General features: G+C 43.3%; 1 protein-coding gene across 1 annotated transcript in view; it reads right to left on the bottom strand.

The window, feature by feature from the left end:
* LOC130291597 (gamma-aminobutyric acid receptor subunit beta-4-like) overlaps positions 1-18,234 on the bottom strand; it is a 520,736-nt gene that overhangs the window by 183,801 nt on the left and 318,701 nt on the right. The window contains exon 4 of the mRNA XM_056540553.1: positions 13,398-13,618. Within this exon, the coding sequence (XP_056396528.1) occupies positions 13,398-13,618 (221 nt within the window). The remainder of the gene's footprint in view (positions 1-13,397; positions 13,619-18,234) is intronic.

Genomic DNA, 18,234 nt, shown 5'->3' with positions numbered 1-18,234 from the left:
GCACCATGCACTTGATGCCCCATCCATCAGAAGATTGCAAAGTGGCTGACTTTCCCAATGCTGGATCTCTCTGTCAGTGAATGGCTCCCAAAGGAGTGAACTTTTGCTGATCTCTGTGACTTTATGAGCACTTTAAGAGCAGTAAAGGGTGATGTACTGATTGAATAATATGTTTGAATATAACGTGAACATAAAAGAGATTTTCTTAGGTTCATAAACCACTTTGTTTGCTGAATGTTTAAAGTCGAGTCTTATAGGCCATGCAGTGATCCACTGGGCGATAAATATGGAGGAGAGCTATTGTGTACACCAGCAATTGAAATGTTATGCAGGAATATATACATATTTAGGATACAATTTACTGAAAAAGATAATGACAACATTTTACTGAAAAAGATGATGACAAAATGAAGGCTTTTGAGACTGTCTGTGGTCTCTTCACAATCACATTATATATACACAAAAGGACATAGAAATAGAGTGGTAAATTGGACAAGCGATGGAAAGCAAAAACATCAATATGTAAGAGGAAATTAAACAGCAGTGTCTGTAAATTGTTGAAGCACTACATAAATAAGGAATGCTCAGTTCAAATCCACCACATTTTGAGTATAAACCTTAGCAAATATGTTGAGATTTATCAAAACTGTCAGAGACATGCCCCATTTGTCAGGACAACACCCCCTTCCCCTTATGGCCACACACCCTTTCCAGGTTTTTCTTGTAAAATGGTGTTTTTTTTTTGTTTGTTTGTTTTTGGGGGGGGGGGGGGGGGGCGCAAATTCCATGCGACACAGTTTGGATACAATACCCGAGAAAAAGGTAAGTAACCCCCATTGTCTCTCTGGGATTTGAAATTTACTTTAATTATTATTTCACGTCTGTGAGGTTGTGTTATTTCATTAAAGTAACTTTATGAATATGCCCACCCAATCAAACTAAATAACATACTGGTTATTTATGACCAAATATTATGGAGCAAAATTCTCGCTGTTACATTTTTTATTCCCCTACCTTGCCTCTGTTTTCATAGAAAAAAACACATAAATCAAAACTTTAAGTCTGAGACACATCTGTAAAACAGAAGTAGGAGAAGTAGGTGAAAGTGATTTCTGAAAGAAAAAGGGAAACATGCGAAGATATACAAAAACAAAGAAAGACAGGCCTTATTACCCATAGTAACCAATCACTGACCAATTTTCATTCTTTATAGTGTTCCTGACACCGGGTGGGAAGCATCCACGTCACTGCAGCAACGACGTTGGATGCTTTCCGGCATGTGAGCCGACAGCTTACAGGTAACGTTGAGAAGCATGGGGTTTGAATAGCGGGGTTGGGGGAAGGGAAAGTGAATGGAGGCAATAGCGGGGGTGGGGGGGGAAGTGAGTGGAGGCAATAGTGGGGGTGGGGTAAAGTGAATAGAGGCAAAATCGGGGGTATGGAAGAGTGAATGGAGGCAATAGCGGGGGTGGGAGGAGGAAAGTGAGTGGAGGCAATAGTGGGGGTGGGGGAAGGAGAGTGAATGGAGTCAATAGCAGGGGTGCGGGGGAGAATAGTGAAAAGTGGCAATAGCTGGGGGAAGAGATTTGTGACTGGAGGCAATGGGGGGGATTCATAAATGGATGCAACGGGGGGATTTGTTAATGGAGGCAATGAGGAGAGGGGATTTGGAAATAGAGGCAATAGCGGCAGGGGGATTTGTGAATGGAAGCAATAAAAGGGGTGTAATGGAGGCAATAGATGGTAGGGTGGAGTAAATGGAGGCAATAGCTCTGGAAGGCTAAAGGCAATAGCTCTGGGTGGTCATGTGGCTGGCTGGGAAGCAGGAGACAGTCTATGTGGGCTGGGTAGCAGGAGGCAATGTGGATGGGCTTGGTGTCAGGAGGCAATGTGGGTGAGCTGGAAGGCTGGAGGCAATGTGGGTGACTGGTCTGTTGGCTGGAGGCAAAAGGGGTGATTGGATGGTTGAGGAAGAAGGTTGGAGACATCTGAAGGGGCTGTATGTGTGTGGGAGGCTGGAGGCATTTTGTGTGTGTGTGTGAGAGAGAGGCTGGAGGCATTTGGGAGAGGCTTTAGGCATCACGTGTGTGGGGGAGAGGCTTGAGGCATTGTGTGTGTGAGAGAGGCTGGAAGGATTTAGGGGAGGCTGGAGGTATTGTGTGTGAGAGAGGCTTGAGGCATTGTGTGTAGGAGAGGCTGAAGGCATTTGGGGGAGGCTGAAGGAATTGTGTGTGTGTGTTAGTGTGTGTGTGGATGAGGCTGGATGCAGTGTGTGTGTGTGTGTGTGTGTGGGAGGCTGGTGGCATTGTTTGGAAAATTGATGTTGGAAAAGTGCAGAGCCTAAAATATTTGTTTTGTAGGTTCGGCGGTGAAGAGTTTTTGCTGGAAGAAATTGTCATCATGGTCTTGGGCAGATGGGGAAGAAAAAGGAAAAGTGAATGATTCCGATCAGAGATGATGTCATCTGTGAGTCCTGCATATAGCAGCACTATAAATCTACATAGCTATCAGGTATATAGGTATTATTCCTTTTAGACATTTTTTGTCATGTGTCGAACATTTTCAGTAGGGGTGCCCCACAAAAAAAAATTATCCTAGGGGTGCCCCAAGCCGAAAAAGGTTAGGAACCACTGGACTAAGGAATAATAAAAACTTCAAGAAGAATGCAAACGTATTTAAGTCCAAGTTTGGCACTGTGTGCTTAAAGGGGTTGTTACGCCTAGCGCTCCGGGTCCCCGCTCCTCCCCGGAGCGCTCACGGCGTCTCTTTCCCTGCAGCTCCCCGGTCAGTCCCGCTGACCGGGAGCGCTGCTCTCTCATGGCCGTTGGGGATGCGATTCGCACAGCGGGACGCGCCCGCTCGCGAATCGCATCCCAGGTCACTTACCCGTTCCCGTCTCCTGCGGTCATGTGCTGGCGCGCGCGGCTCCGCTCTCTAGGGCGCGCGCGCGCCAGCTCCCTGAGACTTAAAGGGCCAGTGCACCAATGATTGGTGCCTGGCCCAATTAGCTTAATTGGTTCCCACCTGTTCCCTGCTTATATCTAGTCTCCTCCCTTGCACTCCCTTGCCGGATCTTGTTGCCTTGAGCCTAGTGAAAGCGTTTTTGTGTGTTATACCCTGTGTACCAGACCTTCTGTTATCTCCCCTGACTACGAACCTTGCCGCCTGCCCCCGACCTTCTGCTACGTCCGACTTTGCTTCTGCCTACTCCCTTGTACCTCGCCTATCTTCAGCAGCCAGAGAGGTGAGCCGTTGCTAGTGGATACGACCTGGTCACTACCGCCGCAGCAAGACCATCCCGCTTTGCGGCGGGCTCTGGTGAAAACCTGTAGTGTCTTAGAACCGGTCCACTAGCACGGTCCTCGCTATCCCTCTCTGGCACAGAGGATCCACCTCCTGCCAGCCGGCATCGTGACAGTAGATCCGGCCATGGATCCCGCTGAAGTTCCTCTGCCAGGGGTCGCTGACCTCCCTACGCTGGTCGCCCAGCAAGCTCGTCAGATCGCCCAGCAGTCGCAACAGATAGCGCAACAAGATCACCAGCTGTCGTACTTGACTACCATGACACAGCAACTCCAGTCACAACTACAGCAAGTACAGTCGCAGCTACAGCAGCAACAATCATCTCCTCCGCCAGCTCCAGCACCCCTTCCGCGGCGAGTGGCCGCTCCTAGCCTCCGCCTGTCCTTGCCGGACAAATTTAATGGGGACTCTAAGTTTTGCCGTGGCTTTCTTTCGCAATGTTCCTTGCACTTAGAGATGATGTCGGATCAGTTTCCTACTGAAAGGTCTAAGGTGGCTTTCGTAGTCAGCCTTCTGTCTGGAAAAGCCCTCTCATGGGCCACACCGCTCTGGGACCGCGATGACCCCGTCACTGCCTCTGTACACTCCTTCTTCTCGGAAATTCGAAGTGTCTTTGAGGAACCTGCCCGAGCCTCTTCTGCTGAGACTGCCCTGCTGAACCTGGTCCAGGGTAATTCCTCTGTTGGCGAGTACGCCATACAATTCCGTACTCTTGCTTCTGAACTTTCCTGGAATAATGAGGCTCTCTGCGCGACCTTTAAAAAAGGCCTATCCAGCAACATTAAAGATGTTCTGGCCGCACGAGAGACTCCTGCTAGCCTGCATGAACTCATTCATCTAGCCACTCGCATTGACATGCGTTTTTCTGAGAGGCATCAAGAGCTCCGCCAGGAAAAAGACTTAGATCTCTGGCCACCTCTCCCACAGTCTCCACTGCAATCTGCGCCTAGGCCTCCCGCCGAGGAGGCCATGCAAGTGGATCGGTCTCGCCTGACCCTGGAAGAGAGGAATCGCCGTAAGGAAGAGAATCTTTGTTTGTACTGTGCCAGTACTGAACATTTTCTGGTGGATTGCCCAATCCGTCCTCCACGTCTGGGAAACGCACGCTCGCACTCAGCTCTCGTGGGTGTGGCGTCTCTTGATGCCAAGTCGGCTTCTCCACGTCTCACGGTACCTGTTCGGATTTCCACTTCAGCCAGCTCTCCCCTCTCAGCCGTGGCCTGCCTGGACTCTGGAGCTTCTGGGAATTTTATTCGGGACTCCTTTGTGAATAAATTCCGTATTCCGGTGACCCGTCTTGTCAAGCCACTCCACATTTCCGCGGTCAACGGAGCCAGGTTGGACTGTACCATACGTTTCCGCACGGAGCCCCTTCTTATGAGCATCGGATCTCACCACGAGAGGATTGAACTTTTGGTCCTCCCCAATTGCACCTCGGAAATTCTCCTTGGACTTCCCTGGCTTCAACTTCATTCCCCAACCCTGGATTGGTCCACTGGGGAGATCAAGAGTTGGGGGTCCTCTTGTTCCAAGAACTGTCTAAAACCGGTTCCCAGTAACCCTTGCCGTAACTCTGTGGTTCCTCCTGTATCTGGTCCCCCTAAGGTCATTAAGGACTCTGCCTGCCACAGGAAATGCCCCTCCCCCCCTCCCAGTTCCATCAGGCAAGCTTCTGTGTCCCCTCATGGCCCTCGTCCTGGTGTCACACTGCCCCGTGCCAGGTCCCGCCCTCTGCCCTCTCTCCCCATTCCTACTCCTGCGGTTCTGCCTGCCGTTGAGGAATCCCTCCATCCTTTCCCGGTGTCCTCATCCCAGGGGAGGCAGTTACCCGATAAAGAGAAGGGGAGACCTAAGGGGGGGGGTACTGTTACGCCTAGCGCTCCGGGTCCCCGCTCCTCCCCGGAGCGCTCACGGCGTCTCTTTCCCTGCAGCTCCCCGGTCAGTCCCGCTGACCGGGAGCGCTGCTCTCTCATGGCCGTTGGGGATGCGATTCGCACAGCGGGACGCGCCCGCTCGCGAATCGCATCCCAGGTCACTTACCCGTTCCCGTCTCCTGCGGTCATGTGCTGGCGCGCGCGGCTCCGCTCTCTAGGGCGCGCGCGCGCCAGCTCCCTGAGACTTAAAGGGCCAGTGCACCAATGATTGGTGCCTGGCCCAATTAGCTTAATTGGTTCCCACCTGTTCCCTGCTTATATCTAGTCTCCTCCCTTGCACTCCCTTGCCGGATCTTGTTGCCTTGAGCCTAGTGAAAGCGTTTTTGTGTGTTATACCCTGTGTACCAGACCTTCTGTTATCTCCCCTGACTACGAACCTTGCCGCCTGCCCCCGACCTTCTGCTACGTCCGACTTTGCTTCTGCCTACTCCCTTGTACCTCGCCTATCTTCAGCAGCCAGAGAGGTGAGCCGTTGCTAGTGGATACGACCTGGTCACTACCGCCGCAGCAAGACCATCCCGCTTTGCGGCGGGCTCTGGTGAAAACCTGTAGTGTCTTAGAACCGGTCCACTAGCACGGTCCTCGCTATCCCTCTCTGGCACAGAGGATCCACCTCCTGCCAGCCGGCATCGTGACAGGGGTTCTCCACCATAAAGTGATTTTAGCACCTACCTGCCAGACAGTAATGGACATGCTTAAGAAGGATCTGTGCTTGTCTTTGGGTTAAATGGCTGTGTTGTGAGATTACCATAAAGCTGTGGATATCTTTTTGTGAACCTCAGTATTTAATGTTGAAGTTTTCTTTTTTTACTACAAATTCCAGAATTCTACTTTCCTACCTCCCACACATCAGCCACCACACCCTTTGAACAACAAACAAGCTAGATTCAATGAAAGAGGTCAGTGCTTTCTAATCAGGGTGCCTCCAGCTGTTGCTAATTCCCTGTGGCCACCCATTCAAGCAGAGAGGCTCCCTGTCATCACCTGACTAGTGATCACCTGACTAGTGATGTCAGGTCTCAGCCACACTGCATCCTGGGAAATAGCAGAGACAGGAGTAATTTTGTGTGCTGTTAAAAATGAACATCCAGAGCAAAGATCACACAAGAATATGAGACCAGCCATCAGAGACAGGTACAGACACTATATTATGAACTACACTAACTTTACAGCCCCTGTAGGATAATCAAATAAACTCTGTCCTATGATAGCACAGTAATTACTAGCCCAGAGTTATATGACTTTGTTTATATCGGTCACAGCATTGTGACACTTTAACTATTATACCTGTACAATGACATGTGTCTGTAAACTAGAACATCACTGTGCCTACTCTGTTTGTATTGTGGCATGACTTTGTTTATTATGCCTGCACTGCAAAATCATTGTTTAATCTTTTTTGGGTGTTTTATCATTGTCTGCATTTCTATGACATAGCTACTATGGCAGAACTTTTGAACATTTCCTGATTTGGCTTGTGCAAACCAGGCAATCTTCGCAATAGTAACAGAACGGATGAGGAACACATGGCGTTGGTGCCGAGAGGAAAGGAGGAAGTACTGTGACAGTGAAATGATGTAATGGTAGCCCAGTTTACCTTGCAACTATCAAATTATGACCCCAGGTTATACAATGATTTGCTTGTTTATATGTCAGTCAGCTCCCAGGGCAATAGGAGACAGCAAAAAGGGTAGGATTTTAGCCCCAGAAGCCAGAAAGTCTTCTCATATTCTAACCTATACAATCCCACAAATCCACAGCAGGCTAAGCGCAAACTCCAATCAGTACAATTCTTCAAATTCACAACTAGCTGAGCACAGGTTCTAAGCTATACAATTCCACAAATCCACAGCTAGTTGAACACAAAATCTAATCTATAAAATTCCACAGCAAATTGAGCACAACCTTGATTTAAAGGTTTCTACTTGGCTGTAACATAATATACTTAAAAATGTTTAAATTGAACTCTCATTAGCCATCTAAAGCGCATTTACATATATTTTCTGGGCTTAATCACACACAAAGTATATCTACCTGGTTGTAAGATAACAAAGTAAAAAAAATTCAGTAAATTGAACATGCATTAGCCATCTAAATGGCTACTTTGATAAACATAACTATCTTTAGAATAAAAGCACAACCCTAAAATATCTGCATGACATATTAGTAAGCAAAGGACATGTATGTGTGATGTAATCCACACAAATTTACAAACATCCTTCCTGTACATTGTGGTCACCAATCTACATTAAACTATACAGAAGCAAATCTATGCCCTTTATGAAGGAAGTATACACAACTTATGAGAAAAGTTGAAAAACATATGAACAACGGTAGAACTTAGTAAGTCTTAAAATGTCTAGATATAGGAAAAAACGAATTAGCCGATTATGTTGTACAATGTTTCACTAAGGCAAAAGGAGGCAATAAAATGTTTAGTTTGAAGATCCAGTACATTTCACATTTCTTAAAAAAGTGAAAGCAATTAAAGTTACAGGTGTGTTTTTCCATAGAATGTCTTGAAACACTATGGGGAGATTTATCCAAACCTGTCCAGAGGAAAAGTTGCCGTGTTGCCCATAACAACCAATAACATTGCTTCTTTCATTCTTATAAAAGGCCTCTGAATAATGAAAGAAGGGATCTGATTGGTTGCTATGTGCAAGCCATGGGTACCATTATGTTGGTGTTTATAAAGTGCACTTTTTAATTAACTTGACAACTCTTACAGGTTAATGACAAAATGTAAATAGTTTTTTTTTAAATAAGAGGGAATATAGAAAGTTCCCTTAGCACTTTATTGCTGAAAGACCTAGTCCTACCCATCACACTGGCACAACACGTACAATTATTTAAAGACATGTGTAGAAACTGGAATCACTATCAGGGATGGATTACATAATCAGTAGGCTGATACGAAGGGAGAAACTAATTGATCACTATACATAAGAGAATTCCATTGAACAACCAGACAATGAAAAAAATGAAAAAAAGCTATTTGGTTGCAATGAACAACTGCATCACTCTTCCTTTATATATGTTTTAAGGAATCTCCCCCAATTTCTTTGCTAAGCAAAAATAGAGCAGCAATGTTTACCAACTAAGAAAGGACCTCACTGATATAGATTGGGACTTTTCCCTCAGAATAAAGTAAACAAACTAACTGAAAATTTTTTAAGAGTATACTAAATAGATCTTGTGAACGACACATACCTTATGGGAATAAGCGCATTAAAAATAGGAGAAAACGAATGTGGCTTACTAATACTGTTAGGGTTGAAATAAATGATTTAAAGAAAGTATTTAGACTACTGAAGCAAGAAGGTAATGGGAAGCATTAAAAATTGCAGGGAGAAGCATACATTCTGTTAAAAAAAATAAAGTAATAAAAATTGCCACAGAAAGAATGATTGCCAAAGAACTTAAAAAATATCATTCATCTACATAAATTATAAGAAACGTAAAACTGAAAATATTGGCCCCTTAGAAATAATCTTAATTATCCAGCATATTTCATCTGTTTAACCCAAGAAGCAGTGCTGCACTGTCTTAAAAACATAAAAATACACAAATTGCCGGGCCAAGATGACATCCATCCCAGAGTTTTGAAGCAATTAAGTATCATGCTAGACAAACCGTTAATCATTATATTTAAAGATTCTATAATGAAGGGATGGTTCCACATGAAAACAAAAAATGCAACATTTAAACAAAGGAAAATTCAGTTCAGCGAGGTGTAGACATTAAACAAGGATTCTTTACTTGGACATACAATGAATGCATACAGGCAAAGTGGTATCCCAACAGTGTGAAGACACCAACGTGTTTCATCCCAACAGCCATGATTAAGACTGTCTGTCGCAGTTGAAGTGTGTTGAAGTGTTCACACTGTTGAGGTACCTCATATTAATTTAAAATCTATTATGGGTAAAATATCTGAGGGTTTTCAGATGGATGTTGTTATTTGTTATGTTGTTATAATTATAACATAGAATAAGAATGAATTTATAAGGGATTGTTCCTGTCAGACTATGAAGATGGAGGTTAGTTAGAGATTGGGGAGAAGCTGTTGATGTTGTGTATTTGGTCTTTTCAAAGGAATTTCATACTGTGCTACTTAAAAGGTTGGTACATAAAATGAGGATACCGACATGACATTGAACATGTCACCATTTTCTAACTACATATATTTGGTGCTATTGACCTGAAACTTCCACCAGCTGTTGATAACAACCAAAGTAATCCGTATATACAAAGAAACCAAAACAAATAGGTTCAGAAATTAACTTATGTGTAATAATGGGAAATTACACGAGAAAAAGTATTTAACACATAAATAAGAGAGGTGCAAAAAGGCATGGAAAGCCAATACAACAGCTGAAATTTTTTTAGTAATTAAAAAGAAATCCAGCTCCTTGTCAGTGCAAATTAATAGCAGCTGGTTCAGTTCCAACCGATGGTCTTGAAAAGGTTGCCAAGGTGTCACACAAGACACATCTCATGATGGGTAAAAGCAAAAAGCTGTCTCAAGACCTTTGCAACCTAATTGTAGAAAAGCATAACAATGGCATTAGTTACAGGCACATTTGTGAGCTTCTGATTGTTCCAGTAAGCACTGTTGGGGCCATAACACGGAAGTGGAAAGACAAACAATTCACCATAAATTTGCCTTGACCTTTTGCTCCTCGCTAGATTTCTGACAGAGCAGTGAAAAGAATGATTAGACAAGTTGTCCAAGAACCAAGGACCACCTGTGGAGAGCTTCAAAAAGACTTGGAATTAACAGGTACTGTTGTCTCAAAGAAAACACTTCACTGCCATGGTCTAAATACATGCTCACCACACAAGACTCCATTGCTGATTAAAAAGCATATGGAAGCTTGTTTAAAATTTGCTGCCCAACATTTACAAAAGTGAATACATTGAATACATTGTGGTCATATGAGAGCAAAATGTAACTGGAGGAGCAATGGCACTGCACATCACCCTAAAAACTTTTCAGCAAATGACTCTGGTAAACTTCACATAATTGAAGGAAGGATGAATGGGCAAATTTAATGAGACATTCTTGACAAAAATCTATTGCCGTCTACCAGGATGATGGAGATTAAAGAGAGTGGGCATTTCAGAAAGACAATGATCTTAAACACACAACCAACAAATCCCTTTAATGGTTTCAAAGAGAGAAAATAAAGAATCTAGAATTGCCCAGCCAATCACCTGACTTAAATCCCATTGAAAATCTATGGACATGAAGATCATAATTCAAAGAAAAGGCCCACAGAACCTTCAAGATTTGAAGAATTTTAGTGTGGAAGAATGGGCCAAAATCAAACCAGAGCAATGCATGCAACTAGTTTCTCTATACAGGAGGCGTCTTGAAGCGTTATGCGTTCTGTTTGTTCTTTTTGTAGGTATGGATTTCTTAGGTTGTTACTAACATCTGGTGAATATGTTATGTCAATAGTGCATTTGGAAATATATTCAATGAGAAAAATGTTGACATGTTTAATACTTATTTAACTCTCTGTACATAGGCTTAAAAGACAACTCGATCAGGAGTTTTCCCAACTTTTAAAGTTATAACTGTCTGATCATGAGAGGTCCGACTGCTGGTTTCACTGTGATCTTGAGAACACAGACTCAAGTCTCCTGTTAAAATGCAGGTAACACATGCGAAACTGCTCCATACATTGTCCAAGGAGATAGTCTAGTACAGCGTTAGCTGTCCCCACAGCTCCCGTAGAGAATGAATGGAGTGGTGGCATGCATGTATGATTCACCATTTCGTTCTAATGGGAGACTCTGGTCCCCATTCTCAAGATCACGAGGGGCTACAGCTGTTGGACCCCTTTGATAAGATAGTTATTCACTATGCTGTGAATAGGGGATACATTTGTAGAGGGAAAATCCCTTTAATGCAGAATGATTAAATGGGCACTGTCAGAATCAAAACCTTTTTATATGTTGTACATCTTGGCAAAACATTAAAGGAATAGCCCAGTGGTGACCCAGTGGTGAACAACTTATCCCTTATCCTAAGGATAGGGGATAAGTTTGAGATCGCGGGGGGTCCGACCGCTGGGGCCCCCCGCGATCTCCTGTACGGAGCCCCGACAGCCCGCACGAAGGGGGCGTGTCGACCTCCGCACGAAGCGGCGGCCGACACGCCCCCTCAATACAACTCTATGGCAGAGCCGAAGCGCTGCCTTCGGCAATCTCCGGCTCTACCATAGAGATGTATTGAGGGGGCGTGCCGGCCGCCGCTTCGTGCCGGGGTCGACACCCGCTATTTGGCCGGAGAGCCTGGCCCCCGTACAGAGAGATCGCAGAGGGCCCCAGCGGTCGGACCCCCCGCAATCTCAAACTTATCCCCTATCCTTAGGATAGGGGATACGTTTTTCACCACTGGACTACCCCTTTAACTCCTTAAGAACACATGACGTACCGGTACGTCATGTGTCCGCTCCCGATCTATAACGCGGGGCCACGGCGTGGCCCTGCATCATAGCGGGTCGGGCCCAGCCTCTAAGGCTGGGACCCGTGGCTAATAGCGTGCGGCATTTATCGCGGTGCCGCACGCTATTAACCCTTTAGAGGCAGCATTCAAAGTTGAACGCTGCATCTAAAGTGAAAGTGAAAGCATGCCGGTTAGCTCAGGGATCTGTTCGGGATAGCCGCGGTGAAATCGCGGCATCCCGAACAGCTTACAGGACAGCTGGAGGATCCCTACCTGCCTCCTCGCTGTCTGATCGCCGAATGACTGCTCAGTGCCTGAGATCCAGACATGAGCAGTCAAGCAGCAGAAACATCGATCACTGGTTTCCTATGAGAAACCAGTGATCAATGTAAAAGATCAGTGTGTGCAGTGTTATAGGTCCCTATGGGAGCTATAACACTGCAAAAAAAAGTGAATAAAGATCATTTAACCCCTTCCCTATTAAAAGTTTGAATCACCCCCCTTTTCCCATAAAAAACACAGTGTAAAGAAATGTCCGAATTATAAAAATATATTGTTAACCGCACGGTCAATGGCATACGTGCAAAAAAATTCCAAAGTCCAAAATAGTGCATTTTTGGTTACTTTTTATATCATGAAAAAAGTCCTATCAATGCAAAAATTGTACCGCTAAAAACTTCAAATCACGTCGCAAAAAATTAGCCCTCATTCCACCCCATACGCGGAAAAATAAAAAAGTTATAGGGGTCAGAAGATGACATTTTTAAACGTGTTAATTTTCCTGCATGTAGTTATGAGTTTTTCCAGAAGTACGACAATATCCAACCTATATAAGTAGGGTATCATTTTAATCGTATGGACCTACAGAATAAAGATAGATTTTTGGGCAAAATGACTGACGTGATTACAAAGTAGAATTGGTGGCAGGAAAAATAAGCCATCATATGGATTTTTAGGTGCAAAATTGAAAGAGTTATGATTTTTTAAAGGCAAGGAGGAAAAAACGAAAATGCAAAAACGGAAAAACCCTCGGTCCTTAAGGGGTTAACCTTTCTAATATACTTCATAAAAACATTTTTATCTTCTTTTTATAGAAATATATATATTTTTAAACAGACCACTAGATATACCATCCACCACCCATACCATCCAGAACATGATCCTGTCCGGCTGCAGCATCATCTTTGTCCCAGCTGAAGCGCAGGCTGGGACAAAGTCAAAGGAGTGACGGTGGGTTAGCACCCCTCTGTGACTAGATGAAGAGACTCAGCACTGCACAGCAGACTCAGGGAGCATGTGAATACGTGGTGAGTGAGGGCAGGCTCAGTACTTGCCTCAGACACACCCCTTCCTGAGCAGCGGATGTCAGAATGAGAATGAGTAAGCAGCAGAAGAGAGGGATTTGTGAGCCAAATACAGAAGATAGACACATAAAAAATGTAAAGCATCTGCATGACCTAGTGAGTAATATACATAAACGTTATTTTTTTTCAGTGATAGGAAACTTTTTAAGTATTTACTAGCTCTGATTTACTACAAACATTGTAATAGGGCCTGTGTTTAAAATGTGCCACTTTAGCAATCATCTGCCTGTCTTTATATGCTAGAATTTATTATTTGCTGTACAGTGGCGGACATTTTACAGTTAACAGTGGACAAAATACATCTCTCATAGAATCACTTGTATAATATAAATTCACCTTAGTCCATAGAGAACAGTGCCATCTGGGTGCAGTCGGATCATCCGGTTCTTGACTGTTACACCATGCAGAAAGGACTTTTTATCATTCAAAAAGTATGTATCTGGAAGCCAGAGCTGATCAGCCACTCGGTTATCCAAGGTGAGGTTGAGAGGAAGAGCAGTATAAGCCAATCGCTTATCACGCCAACTCTGTTGGAAATACATTGTGATGGTGTAGTCCTAAAGAGAAATAAATATATTAATGTATATTAGAAAAATTACAAAAGTGGGACAAACAATATGCACCATCATTGCATGGTGTGTATTATGCTTGTATCACTCTCCAATCCTTCCATTAAAATCATGGAGAGCACTAAAAAAGGCTTCTAAGGCTGCATTCACACCATGTTTTTGCAATACAGTTCCTGTATCAGGTTTTTGATGGAAAAACTGATTCCTCAAAACCGTACTAAACTGTATCAAAATGTGTGTACAAATTTTAACCTGTCCAGTTGCATCGTTTTTTTAAGAGAAAAATGTATACGTTTTAAACTTTTCACTCCATTATGAGTAAAGTTTGACTTGTTTGATTGAAATTCCAAGAAAAAACTGCAAAGTCAAGAAGAGTACAAACTGGATGGAACTGTACGCCCATATGGTTCTCTACGGCTCCCATTGACTCCCATGTTAAAAAAAAACATATACGTTTTCAATACGGTTTTTCACCCAGACCAAAAACCATGGTAGGCTACAGTTTTGGATACGGGAAAAAATTGACAAAACTGTACCAGATGCATCGTTTGGCATATGGTTTTCATTGGAGAGTCAATGCATACGGTTTTCAATACGGTTCCATATGGTTTTCAAATTGAAAAAGTACAAGGGAACTGTATTGCAAAAATGTGTTGTGAATGCACCCTTATAAACATCAAATACATTTTCAATATGCATGAAAATAAGCTTCAAAACTGGTTGTAAATTAAAAAAAATTTTGCACTGTGCAAATCCAGCCTCAGAATCTGTTCAGACAGGTTCATGCCTCAGCTGACTAGTAAATGTAACAACACATGCTCCTATATGATCATATGCTTTAACCCCTTAAAGGGGTATTCCAGGCCAAAACTTTTTTATATATCAACTGGCTCCGGAAAGTTAAACAGATTTGTAAATTAATTTTTTTAAAAAAATCTTAATCCTTCCAATAGTTATTAGCTTCTGAAGTTGAGTTGTTGTTTTCTGTCTAACTGCTCTCTGATGACTCACATTCCATCAGCTGTGCAGTTCCTATGGGGATATTCTCCCATCATGCACAGCTCCCAGGACGTGACATCATCATTGAGCAGTTAGACAGAAAACTTCAGAAGCTAATAACTATTGGAAGGATTAAGATTTTCTAATAGAAGTAATTTACAAATCTGTTTAACTTTCCAGAGCTAGTTGATATATTTAAAAAAAAAAGGTTTTGCCTGGACCCCGGGCCATTTTTCATTTTTGCACTTTCGTTTTTTCCTCCTCACCTTCTAAAAATCATAACGCTTTCAATTTTGCCCCTACATGCCCACACAGGGGCTTTTTTTTTTTTTTTTTGCGCCACCAATTGTACTTTATAATGACATCAATAATATCACCACAAAATTCACGGCAAAAACTGAAAGAAAAGATTTGTGGGCCAAAATTGGAAAAGAAAATGCCATTTTGTAACTTTTGGGGGCTTCCGATTCTATGCAGTGCACTTTTTGGTAAGAATGACACCATATGTTTATTCTGTAGGTTCATACAGTTTCAAGGATACCTAATTTATATAGGTTTTATTTTATTTTACTACTTAAAAGAAATTATAACTACATGCATCAAAAATTTGTATGTATAAAATAGTCATCTTCTGACCCCAATAACTAATTTTTTGCGCTCTGATCTGAAGTTTTTACCTGTACCATTTTTGTTTTGATGGGACTTTTTGGTCGCTTTTTATACATTTTTTTTGTGTATACAACTTTGACAGCAGCGATCTAAAGGGTTAATAGCCGCCCGCAGCCGATCACCGCATGTTGGCTATTAACGGCGGCCCTGGAGCTACAGGAAGCAGCAGGGGGCCAGCCGGTATGGTACGGGCTCAAGTCAGTATGTTCTTAGATGGCAAACGGTTGAGATATTTCTGTTTACATTTACCTTTATTTCAATAGGATTGTACACTTTGAGATCTGAAACTACAGTGTTCATCTTATTTGTTTATAATACTGGGGTTGGCTAGATTGAGGATGTAGCCATTTCTTATTTGCATATCCATTACAGGTAATTCCATAGAGTCACCAATAGGTTGGCCCCGTCAGTGCAGTGTTGCTATTGTTATCTTTTTTAATGCTTAAGGGTGCATTCCCACAGGGCGTATACGCAGCGTATTTGACGCTGCGCAAAATTTATGGCAGCAGCGGGAAATACGCTGCGTATCCCTTGGTCACTATACACACAGGGCTTTCCGGCGGCAGCCCTATGTGTGTAGTGAGTTTTGGAGGCGGAGCCATATGCCGGCGTGTCTGTGACGCGCGGCTCCGCCTCCAAAACTCACTACACACATAGGGCTGCCGCCGGAAAGCCCTGTGTGTATAGTGACCAAGGGATAAGCAGCGTATTTCCCGCTGCTGCCATAAATTTTGCGCAGCGTCAAATACGCTGCGTATATGCCCTGTGGGAACGCACCCTTAAAAGGGCTTATCCAGGAATAGATAAACAGAGCAAATGTCTTTCAAAAACAACTCCATGTCTGTCCCGTTGGGTGTTGTATTACCACTTGGCTCCATCCCAATCTGGAGACAGACAGGGAACATTTTTGAAAGAAGTTAGCTCTGTTTTTCTATTCCAGGATAACCCCTTTAACTTGTAGTGTCTATACATGCTGTTGCCATTTGAGCTTTGTTTATTAATTAGAGTGTGACTTGCTTTCTTTTTTTTTTCTTGTATATGTTATGAGAGTGCTTATGTGACATAAGTGAGCACTTGTGCATTATTCTCACCTGTAGTAAGGGCATGTTTCTGTGAACATGTATGTAGTGAGTATGTGAGGACCCTTATCTCTGTGAATTTATTATGATCTTTCACTATAGAGAAACTGACAGTAGTTTCATGTGCACTTAACCCAATATACTGGGTTATAGTGCAGGTTAAGAGCTTTATAATTAAGGGTTACCTACTCCCTTCCGTCTTCTGTCTTCTTTTATTCATATTGTGCTGCAACAAGCAATGGAAGAGCTCTTTGAGCATAGCGCAAGCGCTGCTGCCTTCACGTCAGAGTGGGACGAAGGTCAGCGTGCCGAAACGCGCGTTGGAGTGGCGGCACCCCGGTTCCTGCATTCTCTTAGTGATCACTATATCTGTTGTGGGTATCTTGCCAGCATTATTTGCACTACTATATATTCTATTTCTGTTGTATAGATTGTCTATACACTGCAATATATAGCACCTTATTCACCTGCAGTGTTGTACTTCTCATACTGTTTGTATATATACTACTTTTATTCATAATGGTGCTTATATCTATATTTATATGTACTGTTTGATTACGGACTTATGTGCAATACCCCCTTACCACCATCTCCCCTGCAGGATATCCGGTGGTGCCGTTTTTTGTGATGCATTGTCTTCCTCTTTGTGTGTATCTAATTTTAGTGCATACCAATAAAATTTTGTTTTTACCTTTTCATTAAAGTGACTCTTTTTGGAGCTCCTTTGCTTTCTTTTTTGCTGTGTTGTGGTGATGTACAGTATGTACTGTGTACAGTATGTGTGTTGTGTGTATATGATGCATGTACAGTATGTGTGTTGTGTGTATATGATGCATGTACAGTATGTATTGTGTACAGTATGTGTGTTGTGTGTATATGATGCATGCATGTACAGTATGTATTGTGTACAGTGTGTGTTGTGTGTATATGATGAATGCATGTACAGTATGTAATGTGTACAGTATGTGTGTTGTGTGTGTATATGATGCATGTACAGTATGTGTGTTGTGTATATGATGCATACATGTACAGTATGTATTGTGTACAGTATGTGTGTTGTGTGTATATGATGCATGTACAGTATGTGTGTTGTGCGTATATGATGCATGTACAGTATGTGTGTTGTGTGTATATGATGCATGCATGTACAGTATGTGTGTTGTGTGTATATGATGCATGTACAGTATGTATTGTGTACAGTATGTGTGTTGTGTGTATATGATGCATGTACAGTATGTAATGTGTGCAGTATGTGTGTTGTGTGTATATGATGCATGCATGTACAGTATGTATTGTGTACATTATGTGTGTTGTGTGTATATGACGCATGTACAGTATGTATTGTGTACAGTATGTGTGTTGTGTGTATATGATGCATGCATGTACAGTATGTAATGTGTACAGTATGTTGTGTGCATGAATATGTATGTATGACGTCACATAACAAGGATAATACACAGTGATGTAATAGTACAGGGACAGGACTCAGGAAACAGTATGTGGGGAACAGAGTCTAAATAAAAAGGACAAAGGAGTCTGGAGAAAGGGACAGGGGTGATGAGGATCTCTGGAAGAGGACTGAGGGGTTGGAGAAGGAGGCAAGAGAGGTCTAGAGGAGGATGGGTGATGACGTAGGGGTCTGGGGGTGACTGAGGGATCTGTAGGAGGACTGAGGAGTCTGGGGGTGACTGAGGGGTCAGTGGAGGATGGGAAAGAAGGGTATTGAGGAGGACTGGGGTGGCTGAGTGGTCTGGGGGGGAGGTGACTGAGGGATCTGCAGGAGAATTGGGGGGTCTGGGCGTGACTGAGGGGTTGGGGGAGGAAGTGACATAGGGGTCTGGAGGAGGACTAAGGCAT

The sequence above is a fragment of the Hyla sarda genome, chromosome 9 (assembly GCF_029499605.1).
Source record: "Hyla sarda isolate aHylSar1 chromosome 9, aHylSar1.hap1, whole genome shotgun sequence".
Lineage (NCBI taxonomy): Eukaryota > Metazoa > Chordata > Amphibia > Anura > Hylidae > Hyla > Hyla sarda.
Note: the sequence above shows the minus strand (reverse complement) of the source record. Positions and strands in the feature narration are given on the sequence as shown.